Source organism: Manis pentadactyla, chromosome 6 (genome assembly GCF_030020395.1).
Source record: "Manis pentadactyla isolate mManPen7 chromosome 6, mManPen7.hap1, whole genome shotgun sequence".
NCBI classification, from domain to species: Eukaryota; Metazoa; Chordata; class Mammalia; order Pholidota; family Manidae; genus Manis; species Manis pentadactyla.
The window spans coordinates 119,393,157-119,407,269 of record NC_080024.1 but is presented as its reverse complement, the minus strand read 5'-3'; the positions used below and the strand labels follow the sequence as shown (position 1 = coordinate 119,407,269).

Genomic DNA, 14,113 nt, shown 5'->3' with positions numbered 1-14,113 from the left:
AAATTACTTTCACAATTTATAACCAAGTAGATAATTAAGTCCTAATGAAATAATTTTTTCAAATATGGCATTTTCTATACCAAGTTGAAAAGAAATTATAAGAAGTAACATTTTGACACGGTGGAGCAACATGCAGCTGTCAATTCACTGCTACAGATTTAGCTTCAAACATAATGTTTTTAAAGACATTATTCTGAATTGGAGAGAAGGGCTATCAGTGAGTTCCACTGTATTCACCCTTGAGTTTTTAGCCTCCTGCATATTTTCTTTTTGTCTGTTTTTGCTGCCTGGACCAGCATGCTGTGTCATAGAAAAAATGTCTTCTGGCTTAGCAGAGGTAGATGAGGGAAAGAATATAGGCTATAAACTATTTTAAGATAAGAAACTTGTGTTCTACAAATACATTTGTTTCACTTCTGCATTTTTTATTTTGTATTCCTGATTTTGCTTTATTTTTCTTACTAGTTTGTGACTAATGTAGATTTCTTTTTAAGAATGATTAAGCCTTATCAAGGAGAAAGGGATGTTGTCCAAGCTTAATTAAACATAATAAAAAATTTTTAATTTCAAAAAGTTATAAAATTATTCATTTGATGGGGCTATTTTAAATATTATGTGACTTTGTGCTCTTTTTTCTTAACACAGTAAGTTATGATGTAACATCAGCAAGAGATATGCTGCTGTTAGCATGTTCTCAGGATGAACAAAAAAAATGGGTAACACATTTAGTAAAGAAGATCCCTAAAAATCCACCGTCTGGTTTTGTTCGTGCATCCCCTCGAACACTTTCAACAAGATCCACTGCAAATCAGTCTTTCCGGAAGGCCAAAAATACATCTGGAAAAACTAAGTAAGGATTGAAATATTAACCTCATTAACAATGTGAAAGTAATTGGGTAATCTGTGTTAAAATGTGAAATCTCATTGTTCTTTTCCCCATAGAGGGCATCATTTGTCGCTAAGTATTTATATATGACTTGATTAAGTTCTTATTTTAAACATGAATTAATGAGGCTCAGAGGAATTAAGCAACTTGCACAAGATCACACAGCCAACTAGTCGCACAGTCAGGATTAGAACCCATTTCATCCAGTTCTAAAGCCTGTGTTTTTTCTCCACTACCAAATACCATCTTTCCTAGAGTTTAGTCCCTAACTGTATAAAGAGGGGCATTTGAATCTAGAAGCTGAGACTTAACACTGGCTTGCCTCTCTCTTTATGTCACTCAAGTCTTTAAAGCAGGCTTAAAACCATCTTTAATTTATCCTGTTTGTTCAATCCCTGTGATCAATAACCAAATCTATTTCTTAGAAATGACTCATACACGTTCTACCTTCTGTATTCTTCAACCATCATACTACTTCAGTGTATTCTCGCTTCAATCCTGACTTATTTCTGTAGAATCCTCTATCAGCCCTCTCCTGTATAGGCTAAAAGCTGGTTCTAAAATTATTTAAAATTGGGTTATAGCTTTGTTAAAAAAAAAAAAAGACGGGTTTGAAATGGAGTAGAAGCAAAAAGGAGATAATACTAAGTCTATTTTTTTTCCCTTTTTCCAAATGTTAATTGGAAATGATAATTGTTAATTATCATTATGTGTATGTACTTTCCTCCAGTTTTTGTTTCCTGTATTTTTAAACTGAGTACATTTCTTAAATTACAATGTTTTCTATTTTTTTCCCGCCAACAGTTAACCATGTGAACCCAGCACCTTGTGGAATCAAGTGGGATGCTACCTGATAAACCAGACTTCTTTCACCATGCAGAGCAGACAGGCTGTCCTTTGACACAAGTATCACAGGCTTCAGGGTTAAGATTGCTGTTACTCTGTCCTTGCTTTGGCACAAAAGCACACTGAGGGTTTTTTGTTTCTTGTTTTTCTTTTTTATTGCGGGTTTGCCTACAGGTAGATAAGATTAATTATTACTATGTAATGCAAGTACAATTGAGGGAAAGCTTAGCTAGATATATTTTGTTTTTAAAAAGGTGCTGCCTTTTTGAATTTCTGAGAAAATGCCTGTCAATCATGATAGAACAGTTTTCCTCATACGAGTGGGTGGAAGGGACTTTCACTTTCATGTGGAGAAAACATCACTATCAAGATCAGCTCATGGAAGGAATAAAGAAAATATCTCAAAATGAGACAACTGAAATTCTTTTAAATGATTTCAGATTCTGTGCTCTTGCAAGACTATACAAAACTTTTAAGAAAGCAGTGACATCACTTGACTTCAGTGCCCTCACTGTAGAATTTAAAAGACTCACTGTTGATTGCCCATAGTGGACTTGATGGAGAATAAATATCTTACATTATGCTTTACAAAATACTATATGTGTTTCAGCAAGTTTGTAGATTGGGGAATGGGAGAAGGCAAAAAAAAAAGATACATTTAATCTATGCATTTTTGCCAAGCCATATTGTTATTTTACTACTAGAGACATTAGGAACTAACTGTACAAAAGAAGCAATTTTAAGAGTATTTTGTGGGGTACATCATTTCTGTAATTGTATAATGTATTTATGGTTTTAAGTGATAAAGACATTAAGTTAACAAACATAAGAAATGTATGCACTGTTTGAAATGTAAATTATTCTTAGAACACTTTTGATGGGAGTTGCATTGACCTTTTAGTGCCTTAATTTGAGAGAATTATTTTACTGCCATGACTAAATACAGAAATTTCAAAAAAACATTTTCAAAAAAGTATGTGTCTGTGGGTTTTTCATTGATAATTTGTTTAATTTTAAATATTTAGAGGTTTGTTGGACTTTAATAAACTGAGTACAATCTTTACATTAAACTACCTGCTAAAATAATGAATGACTTTATAAAACTCTACAAACTGTGTAGAAGGTTTCATCAGTATAAAAGAAAATTATGGCAATACATCTGTGCTGTTTTCCAGTTAACACAGGAATTACCAGATAAATACTGTTAAACTCTCATCCAGTAATGAGAGTTGATTCATATGGGCAGTATGATTTATTGTTTATTTTTTTAACCAAATACCTCCTCAGTAATTTATAATGGCTTTGCAGTAATGTGTATCAAATAAGAAGCACTGGAAAACTGATTCGTCTCTAGGATGATATGCATGTTTCAAGTGGTATTGAAAACCGCACTGATGGATATGTAATAATAAACATCTGTTATTAATATGCTAATGACTCTGTGCTCATTTAATGAGAAATAAAAGTAATTTATGGATGGATACCTTTAATAATGACTGCTATGGTGTTTTCTCGTGGGTGAAATGAGTAGAAACCATGCAATAAATTAGTCCTTGACTGTATATAAATGTTAAGTGCCATGATTAGATTAAAGTCGATGTTTAGAAGATAAAACCTGGTTTGGGCTCTGAACTAAGAGTGGCTACAGTTGACATGAGAAGTTGTCTAATGTCTGCTGGGAGACACTTCTCCCTGGGTCTCTTGCATTTCTCACATCTTGTGAGCAGAGGCTCTGAAAGGCTTTGTTCTGGACTATCTTTTCCAAAGAGATCTGTATAATGAACAACTTGGAAGATACTGCGTCTCCCTTGAGAGGAAGGCAAGTTTGTTTACTGTCCATTATAATAAATGTCTCCCTCTAGTGAAAAGTTGGGCAGATTTGCTTGAGCTTATAAAAGTTTCAGGTATACTAAATTTGGGGTTCCTTAGCTGTGATGCAAACCCCCTGTGAGTTCAGCATCCACCTGGGCCACTCTGCCTTGCTCCCAGGGGCCTTGGGAGACTCAGAGCCAGTAGGCACAGGAAGCCCATGCTGACAGCTGTTCCGTTAGTATGCCGGCGATTGGCTCTGAGCCAGGGTTCCTTTACTTCTACCAGGATCCATGAAATTGTGGAAGGTTCAAAAGAATTGTGGGTCACTTGTCAGTATTTGAAGTTTCAGCGTAAAATAACCTGCCCTTACTCTTCATTTAAAGTAAAAAATAGAGGAGAATTTAAACATGGCAATCAAACTTAACAGTATGTTCTCATGTTTTCATTTCATGAGAAATAACCACATTTTGTATTAAATAACCAAGTTCTGTAATTTTAATAACCAAGTTTAATAGTCACACAAATCAATTTGTTGGTTCTTATTGGATTGCTAATTTGAGCTTCCAGTTTTTATTTTAATTTTCTAACAGTTCCACAATTCTTTGCTCAGAAATCACAATTACTAGTAGCTTTTAGGATGAATATTAAAGGTGATGTCTTTTTTAAACCAGTTAATTGTGAATGGTATGTCTACTACACTTGCTTTTTTACTCTATGATATTTAGTGAATGAAAATTAATGTTAGTGAAGTTGAATTTATTGTTATTTTTCTTCATAGATTTCTGTTTTGTTTAAGAAATCTCCGCCTATTCCCCAGAGCCACGAAGATAATGCTCCTATGTCAGCTTGAAGCTTTATTGTTTTAACTTTCACAATTTGTATCTCCCTTAGGGCAAAAGTTGAGCAGATTTGTCAGTGCTCATTATAAGAGATTTTACAATCCATTTAGTTCTGCAATCCATCTGGAATTCATTTTTGTGTATGTGTGAAGTAGGGCTCAAGGTTTTCTCGGTTTTGTTTTTTTCTCCATCTGGGTATCCAGTTGGTTCTACAGTATTTATTGAAAAGTCTGTCTTTCCGTGCATCGCAAATCAGGTGACCAACCTATTTCTCTTTCCCAATATCACACTTTTAATTACTGTAGCTTTATATTTAAAATGCATATAAATATAATACTATTTTTTATTTAGAGTGTAAATTTCCAACTTTGTAGTAGTTCTTCCAGATTGACTAGGCTATTCTTAGTCCCTTGCATTCGCATATAAATTTTTAAAACAGATACTAATTACATCAGAAAAACAAAAAGACCCTGCTGGAATTTTAATTGGGACTGCATTCAACCTGCAGATTGATTTGAAGAGAATTAACATCTTTACAATTTAGCCTTCCAGTCTATGAACATGGCTAACCACTGCACAGAAAACCGACATCTTTGCAAATGTTGTAATTGCATATGTAGAAATCTAAAAGCATAAAGTGTTAGAATTAAATTTTCAAAGGCCACTGGATACAAGATTAATATATATAAAAGTAAGTTGTTATATGAATTATGAGCCTTAAAATTCCTAGAGATTGTTTATCCTTGATGATGTCATTTAACAGGAACTTTGTTAGCTAAAGCTCATCTGAAGACATTCAATTGGATAAATACATATTTTCATTATTTCATAATTCTAGGAAACTAATATTTGCTTTTTTTTACATCGTTTATACATTCCATTCTCTGTCAACTACAGCTGACTTCCATAGTGCTATTTCTTTAACAAGAATTCCTAGGTTGTCTGTATGCCACATTGTTATCCTAATTATCTGTGTATTACACTGCATTAAACACTTATCTAAAAGCTCATTTACTCATTCACTCAGTCTTGATAGTTTTTATTTCCACAAAAGAAATGAAAAATTATTCTATACCTACCACCCAGAATTAGCAAACTTTTATATTTGCTTCAAATCATTTTTTTAAAAAAATCTCTTTGTTCCTCCTTCCCTATTTCTATTCTCTTCCTTTCCTGCCCAAAAGCAGAAACTGCCATTAATTGGGTGTGTATTCTTCTCATTCATATTTTAGCCTCTTAGTAAATATATCCATATGTTACATAATGTGTTGTATGTGGGTTTTATATCATGTAAATGGCTTTATACTTTTCATGTGTAATGTGCAACTGGCATTGCTATTTATGGTATTTATAATCTTAAGTATTCACTTCATTACAAGTAATAATAGCATTAGGACTTTTTATAATAACAGTTGTCTCCCAAATTTAAACATTTTGTTTATGTAAAGCTTAATGTAGAAGCCCCTTGTAATTGGTTTTAAGTAAGCTTTACTACTTTAGGTTTTCTAATCAGAATATATTAATGTAAAAATAACATTGTCAAACTCCATGTTAAAGTCTTTTATAACTTACTGTTATACACATTCCAACCAGACTTCAAAAAAGTGCTTTTAATGTCATAGAAAAATTGGAACAACTTCATAATCATATACTTCTGTGGGTGAGTATTATCAAACAGCATCACATGCTAGAGAAATCATCCATGAAAGGATGAGTCCAGTGATGTAGCAAAATTTATCATCGAACCCAAGCTTGTGCCACTCAGGGCAGGACATGCGAGTAAGTGAGAGATGGCTGTTGGAGCAAGGAAAGTGAGTTTATTTGGAAAGCCAGCAGACCAAAAGGATGGTGGGCTAATGTCCTAAAGAACCATCTTCATTAAGGGTAGACTGCAAGCTTTTATGCTAGGGAAAGGGGGAGCAGGTTAGGGAGTGACTGAAGGCTGCAGGTATCTGGGTACCAGCAAGGTCGAGGAGGGCTGAGAAACTCCCTGTTCTTAGGTTAGTTGACTCTCGAGACCGAGGTCTGGTCACTATGTTTACAAAAGGTCTTTGACAGGACAATCATTATTTTCATATGTATTTCCCTGTCTCTTGAAGGAGGAAAGCTTTGGGTAAGGAACTATTTGCAAAAAAAATCTCAGACTGTAAGCAAAATTCCTTTTGATGAGGAAGAAGCCTATGTGTGGGCCTGCAAGGCTGAGCAGAAGCTTTTTACCCAAAGATTAAGCAGTAAAGGAGACACAGGTACAATATGAAGGCAGAAATGCCAACTTTTCCATTTGGTTACAACTTCATTGTTATCTTAAATTGCTACAGTCACTCAGCCTTCAGCAACCACCACCCTGATCAGCCAGCAGCCGCCAAAATCAGGCCAGGACCTTCCACCAGCAAAACGATAATGACTTGCTGAAAACTCAGATGATGGTTGGCACTTTTCAGCAATAAAGTATATTTTAATTAAGGGATGTACATTGTTTTTTAGACATAATGTTATTGCATACTTAATAGACTATAGTAGAGTGTAAACATAACTTTTATATGCACTGGAAAACCAAGGAATTCATTTGACTCACTCTGTTTGGATTCCTGAACAATTCCAGTCAGTCTGTGTGTGTTGGAGGGGGTGGGGTTCCCACAAACGACATCAAGTAATTCTCGAACACCAGCAGGGAGTCTGAGAATTCAGCTTAATTCTGGCACTGTCTGCGCAGAGATAGCACCAGATTCCCCGTTAACCGCTCCACTCTACAAGACTTCCCTCTGCCCCCCCACAACTCCAGATGCCAGTCTCAAGCCCTAGGTTACCTCTGCTTCTGACCCACCAGCTATAGATTGTAGGTTCCAACAACCTTCCCCTTAAGTTCGACTAATTGCTAGAGTGGCTCACAGAACTCAGGGAAACACTTAACATTTACCAGTTTAGTGAAGGGTGCAAGTTAACAGCCAGATGAAGAGATAACATGAAGGTCCCAAATAACAAAGCTTCTATCCTTGTGGAGCTTGCGGCCTGATTGGTGGCAAGTGGAAACTTTCTAGTTTCCCAAGCACAGAAGCTCTCTCCAGCAGAGAAGCAGGATGCAAAAGAAAGTAAAATGCTCTCCCCTTGGGTTTTTGTGAGGGCTTCTCAGCATGGACATGACTGACTGGTCATTGGCCCTTGGCTGATTCAAACTCTAGCCTCTGCCCTCTCCCCTCCCGAGGGTTGGGGGCTGAGAGATCCCACTCTCTAATCATGTTGGTTTGTCCCCCTGGCAACCAGCCCCTGCCCTTGGGTGGGGTCCAAAAGTCTCTCCATAACAGGATAGGACACCCATTTCACCTTTATGGCCCTAAAGTGTTTCTCAGGAACTGTGGTGAAGACCAAATGTAAATATTTTTTGCCCATCTGAATGGCTAAACATATATTTCTTTTCTTTTTTTTTAAACATATTTCTTATAAGTCATCATATCACTTGCTTTATTGGGATATTTGCTTTATTGCAGTAGTCTGGAACCAAACCCACAATATCTCCAAGGTATGCCTGTATATGGATATTACTGAACATAGGAAAACAAATACTACATTTCTGTACTTTCAGTGTCATGGAAGAATTTATATCATTACCTTTGTAATAGTAAAAAACAAGGAAAATGTTAAGTATTTTATTAACTGAATTATAAAATTCTCTATACCCATGATAAAATTCTAGCCAACTATTAATTGTATTTCAATATTCATGTGACATTTCTTCAAGAATATTTTTCAGATCACCAGGCACCAGTGGTGTGAGAATCCCCTTCATTATGGGGCAGTCTCTGCAATGGTCTCCACAGCATTTTTCTTTTCAAGTCTTTTTTCCAGTATAGTTGAGTCCCTACTTCAGAACACGGCACATAAAATTGCCCACAATCAGAAATTCATCCTTTATAATGAAGCTTGAAATAGTAATCTTTATTTTACTGGCCTGAAGTACATTAATTACATGTGTTCATTATATTTTTTAGTGTCTAAGAGGTTATTAGATATCAGACACAATCACAAGCACAATTTGTTATCACTGTTTCAGGTGTTACCATCTTATCTAAAGGGCATTTCTAACCTTTTCCAATCTCTGAGGAATTTATATAACCACTTATTTTTTGAGATCTCAGGTTTTCACAGCTTCCACATGTCAGCTTCATTTTATAAAACATTATTTCTTTTTTTATTAAGGTATTATTTATATACACTCTTACGAAGGTTTCACATGAAAAAACAATGTGGTTACTACATTCACCCATATTATCGTGTCCCCCCTCACACCCCATTGCAGTCACTGCCCATCAGTGTAGTAAGATGCCACAGAGTCCCTATTTTTCTTCTCTGTGCTACACTGTCTTCCCCATGATCCCCTCCACACCATGTGTGCCAATCATGATACGCCTCAATCCCCTTCCCCCTCCCACCCACTTTCCACCCCTCCCCTTCGGTAACCTCTAGTCCCTTCTTGGAGTCTGTGATTCTGCTGCTGTTTTGTTCCTTCAGTTTTGCTTCGTCGTTACACTTCACAAATGAGGGAAATCATTTGGTACTTGTCTTTCTCCACCTGGCTTATTTCACTGAGCATAATATCCTCCAGCTCCATCCATGTTGTTGCAAATGGTAGGATTTGTTTCTTTCTTAAGGCTGAATAGTATTCCATTGTATATATGTACCACCTCTTCTTTATCCATTCATCTACTGATGGCCACAGGTTGCTTCCATATCTTGGCTATTGTAAATAGTGCTGCAATAAACATCGGGATGCGCATATGTCTTTTTGAATCTGAGAAGTTGTTTTCTTTGGGTAAATTCCTAGGAGTGGAATTCCCAGATCAAATGGCACTTCTATTTTTAATTTTTTGAGAAACCTCCATATTGCTTTCCACAATGGTTAAACTAGCTTACATTCCCACCAGCAGTGTAGGAGTGTTCCCCTTTCTCAACATCCTCACCAGCATTTATTGTTCTTAGTCTTTTTTATACAGGCCATCCTAACTGGTGTGAGGTGATATCTCTTTGTGGTTTTTATTTGCATTTCCCTGATAATTAGTGATGTGGAGCATCTTTTCATGTGCCTGTTGGCCATCTAAATTTCTTCTTTGGAGAATTGTCTTTTCATATCCTCCACCCATTTTTTAATCAGATTATTTGCTTTTTGGGTGTTGAGGTGTATGATTTCTTTATATATTTTGGATGTTAACCCCTTGTCGGATATGTTGTTTACAAATATATGCTTCCACACTGTAGGGTGCCTTCTTGTTCTGTTGATGGTGTCCTTTGCCATACAGAAGCTTCTTAGTTTGATGTAGTCCCATGCATTTATTTTTGCTTTTGTTTCCCTTGCTTGAGGAGATGCATTCAGAAAAAAGTTGCTCATGTTTATATTCAGGAGATTTTTGCCTATGTTGTCTTCAAAGAGTTTTATGATTTCATGACTTACATTCACATCTTTGATCCATTTTGAGCTTACCTTTGTGTATGGGGATAGAATAATCCAGTTTCATTCTCTTGCATGTAGCTGTCCAGTTTTGTAAACACCAGTTGCTAAAGAGGCCATCATTTTCCCATTGTATATCCATGGCTCCTTTATCGTATATTAATTGACCATATATGCCTGGGTTCATATCTGGGCTCTCTAGTGTGTTCCATTGGTCTATGGATCTGTTCTTGTGCCAGTACCAAATTGTCTTGATTACTGTGGCTTTGTAGTAGAGCTTGAAGTTGGGGAGCCTAATCCCCCCAACTTTATTCTTCCTTCTCAGGATTGCTTTGGCTATTTGGGGTCTCTTGTGGTTCCATATGAGTTTTAGAATTATTTGCTCTAGTTCATTGAAGAATGCTGTTGGTATTTTCATAGAGATTGCATTAAATCTGTAGATTGCTTTAGGCAGGATGGCCATTTTGACAATATTAATTCTTCCTATCCGTGAGCACAAGATGTGTTTCCATTTATTGGTTTCTTCTTTAATTCTCTCATGAGTGTCTTGCAGTTTTCAGAGTACAGGTCTTTCACTTCCTTGGTTAGGTTTGTTCCTACATATTTTATTCTTTTTGATGCAATTTTGAATAAAATTGTTTTCCTGATTTCTCCTTCTGCTAGGTCATTGTTAGTATATAGGAATGCAACAGATTTCTGTGTATTAATTTTCTTTGCATAATTTATTTCTAGTTTCATACCTTTTTGAATTTACTGAGGCTCTTTTTGTGGTCTAGTATATGATCTACTCTTGAAAATGTTCCATGTGCACTTGAGAAGAATGTGTATCCTGTTGCTTTTTGTTGTACAGTTCTGTAGATGTCTGTTAGGTCCATCTGTTCTAGTGTGTTGTTCAGTGCCTCTGTCTCCTTACTTATTTTCTGTCTGGTTGATCTGTCCTTTGGAGTTAGTGGTGTGTTGCAGTCTCCTAGAATGAATGCATTGCATTCTATTTCCCCTTTTAATTCTGTTAGTATTTGTTTCACATATGTAGGTGTTCCTGTGTTGGGTGCATAGATATTCATAACGGTTATATCCTCTTGTTGGATTGACCCCTTTATCATTATGTAATGTCCTTCTTTGTCTCTTGTGACTTTCTCTGTTTTAAAGTCTATTTTGTCTGATACAAGTACTGCAGCTCCTGCTTTTTTCTCCCTATTAGTTGCATGAAATATCTTTTTCCATCCCTTCACTTTTCATCTGTGTATGTCTTTGGGTTTGAAGTGAGTCTCTTATAGGCAGCATATAGGTGGGTCTTGTTTTTTTATCCATTCAGTGACTCTATGTCTTTTGATTGGTGCATTCAGACCATTTACATTTAGGGTGATTATCTATAGATATGTCTTATGGCCATTGCAGGCTTTAGATTCGTGGTTACCAAAGTTTCAAGGGTAATTTCCTTACTATCTAAGAGTCTAACTTAACTCAGTATGCTGTTACCAACACAATCTGAAGGTTGTTTCTTTATCCCTCCTTTTTCTTCCTCCTCCATTCTTTATATATTAGGTATCATATATAAAGGTATCTATACTCTTTGTCTATCCCTTTTTATTAGCTCTGGGACAGCTATTTAACCTTAGGAACACTTCCATCTATTTCAGTCCCTCCAAATTGCACTATAGAGATGGTTTGTGGGAGGTAAATTCTCTCAGTTTTGCTTATCTGGAAATTGTTTAATTCCTCCTTCAAATTTAAATGATAATCTTGCCACATAAAGTATTCTTGGTTCAAGGCCCTTCTGTTTCATTGCATTAAATACATCATGCCACTCCCTTCTGGCCTGTAAGGTTTCTGCTGAGAAGTCTGATGATAGCCTGATGGGCTTTCCTTTGTATGTGATTTTATTTCTCTCTCTGGCTGCTTTTAATAGGCTGTCCTTATCCTTGATCTTTGCCATTTTAATTAGTATATGTCCTGGTGTTGTCATCCTTGGGTCCCTTGTATTGGGAGATCTGTGCACCTCCATGGCCTGAGAGACTATCTCCTTCCCCAGATTAGGGAAGTTTTCAGCAACTACCTCCTCAAAGACACTTTCTATCCCTTTCTCTTCTTCTGGTATCCCTATAATGTGAATATTGTTCCATTTGGATTAGTCACACAGTTCTCTCAATATTCTTTCATTCTTAGAGATCCTTTTTTCTCTCTGTGCCTCAGCTTCTTTGTATTCCTTTTCTCTAGTTTCTATTTCATTTATTGTCTACTCCACTGTATCTAATCTGCTTTTTATACCCTCCATTGTGTTCCTCAATGATTGGATCTCTGTTCTAAATTCATTCCTAAGTTCTTAAATATTTTTCTGTACCTCCAGGAACATGTTTACAATTTTAATTTTGAAATCTCTTTCAGGAAGATTCATTAATTCAGTCTCACTCAGTTCTTTTTCTGGTGTTGAGATTTTGCCTTGAACCAGGTTTCTTTGACATTTCATATTTGTATATGGTGCCCTCTAGTGTCCAGAAGCTCTACCCCCTGGAGCTGCTCAGCCCCTGGAGCAATGTCAGGGTTCTAGGGGAGTGGTGCTGCTGCCCAGGGCGAGGAAAGAGCTTTTTCCTGCTTCCCAGCTGCTATGCCTGTCTCCACTGCCTGAACCAGTGGGCTGAGCACACAGGTATAAGCCTCTATGCTTTGCATTTGTAGCTGCTGTAGGTGGGGCTTCCCTCTGTTTGGCCTGATGCCAGGGCAGGGACTGCCAGTTTGCGAGCCAAGTGCAGGCTGGCTGGGAGGAAAGCACAGTAGGCTGCGTATCATGGTGGGGGTCCTTGGAGCTGCATAGCCAGCCATGCGGATGGAGTACCTGAAGATTGTGAAAGTTTCCAACCTGCTGGGCAGAGTGCACCTGGACAATTTTGTCTACCTGTCCTTTCTCCTGAGCAGTAAGCTCTGTGAAATCCTTGCCCCTTTAGTAGCCTTCTCACTTTTAGGAAGTCTCTCAGACTGCCCACCCACATCAGCCAGATATGGATCCTGGTTTTCCACAGGCAGCTGAAATCTCAGTCTCTCCAGGTATTCTGCCTGTCTTAGCTTTGCAACCTCACTCTTCACCAGAGCACCATGCAATGTAGGTTTGTGCTCCCAGAGCAGATCTCCAGAGCTAGGTGTTCAGCATTCCAAGGCCTCCACTCCCTCCTGGCTCCATTTCTCTTTTTCCCACCAGTGAGCTGGGATGGGGAAGGGCTTGGGTCCCTCCAGGTCACGGCTTTGGTACATTACCCTGTTCCATGAGGTCTGATCTTTTCTCCAGGTGTATGCTGTCTGGTGCAGCCTTCTTTCCTGTTGCTCTTTCAGGATTAGTTACATTAATTATATTTTCATATTATATGTGGTTTTAGGAGGAGGTCTCTGTCTCACCTCTCATGCTGCCATCTTTAATCAAAATAATTATTTTTTATCTAAACTATAACTTCTTATCACATAAAATCACTTCAGGTGTGAAGCAACTTTCTATGTTTTATGAAGATAAGCCTGATTTTCCCCTTTGCAAACCCACCTCTCCTCCTTTCTTCAAGCAGGTGGTTTGTGTGGATCTGACCTCACATGACCCCAGCATAATTAATGAGAACACTGCTTCCCTCTGTCAGAGTTATGGGTCCAAGGACAGACAGGACTCAAGCAATGTGAGGGTTCCCCCAGGTCCCTGGAATGGAGACCTCACATTACAGAGGTGACTCCTTTATGATTCTGGCACTATTGCAGGCCATATTTTTCTACTGTTAAGTAATACAACTGACACTAATCAATTAATTTCAGGAAAAAATAATCACATGAACTTTCGCTATTAACACAGTACTGGCCTCAGTCTTAGCCACTATTACATTATACACATAACCTTGATGCTATGTATATACATAGAACAAATCAAGCCTTTATGAGAATGGTTTAGAATCTTTAGAGTCTGCAGAACCACCTTAATACAGTTTTGCTTAGTCACCATTGCAACATTAGTCAGAAGAGGCTAGGTTGTGCCATAGTTATCAAACAATCCCCCAAATCTCTGTGGCTTACAAAAACAAAGGTTTGTTTTTCCCTCACACTGCATGTCCATTGTGGGCCACTGGCAGTTTTGTTTCATGTTCTTTTCATTTGGGGTCCCCAGATCATGGAGCAGCCTGTGTCTGGAACATCACCGATCATCATGGCAAAAGAAAAGGGAACATGGTGAGCTAACTCTTATTAAAAAGTTCTTCTTAGATGTAATACATGCCCTTCCATTCACATCTCATGGTCAAAGCAAGTTATAAGGTCAAGTCTGCC

General features: G+C 37.4%; 1 protein-coding gene across 5 annotated transcripts in view; it reads left to right on the top strand.

Moving 5' to 3' along the window:
* ROCK1 (Rho associated coiled-coil containing protein kinase 1) overlaps positions 1-3,166 on the top strand; it is a 166,341-nt gene extending 163,175 nt beyond the window's left edge. For all 5 annotated transcript variants that reach the window (XM_036905806.2, XM_036905805.2, XM_036905808.2 and 2 more), the window contains 2 exons: positions 646-850; positions 1,691-3,166. In XM_036905806.2, the coding sequence (XP_036761701.1) occupies positions 646-850; positions 1,691-1,694 (209 nt within the window). In that variant the 3' untranslated portion in view covers positions 1,695-3,166. The remainder of the gene's footprint in view (positions 1-645; positions 851-1,690) is intronic.
* Positions 3,167-14,113: the final 10,947 nt, after the last annotated feature.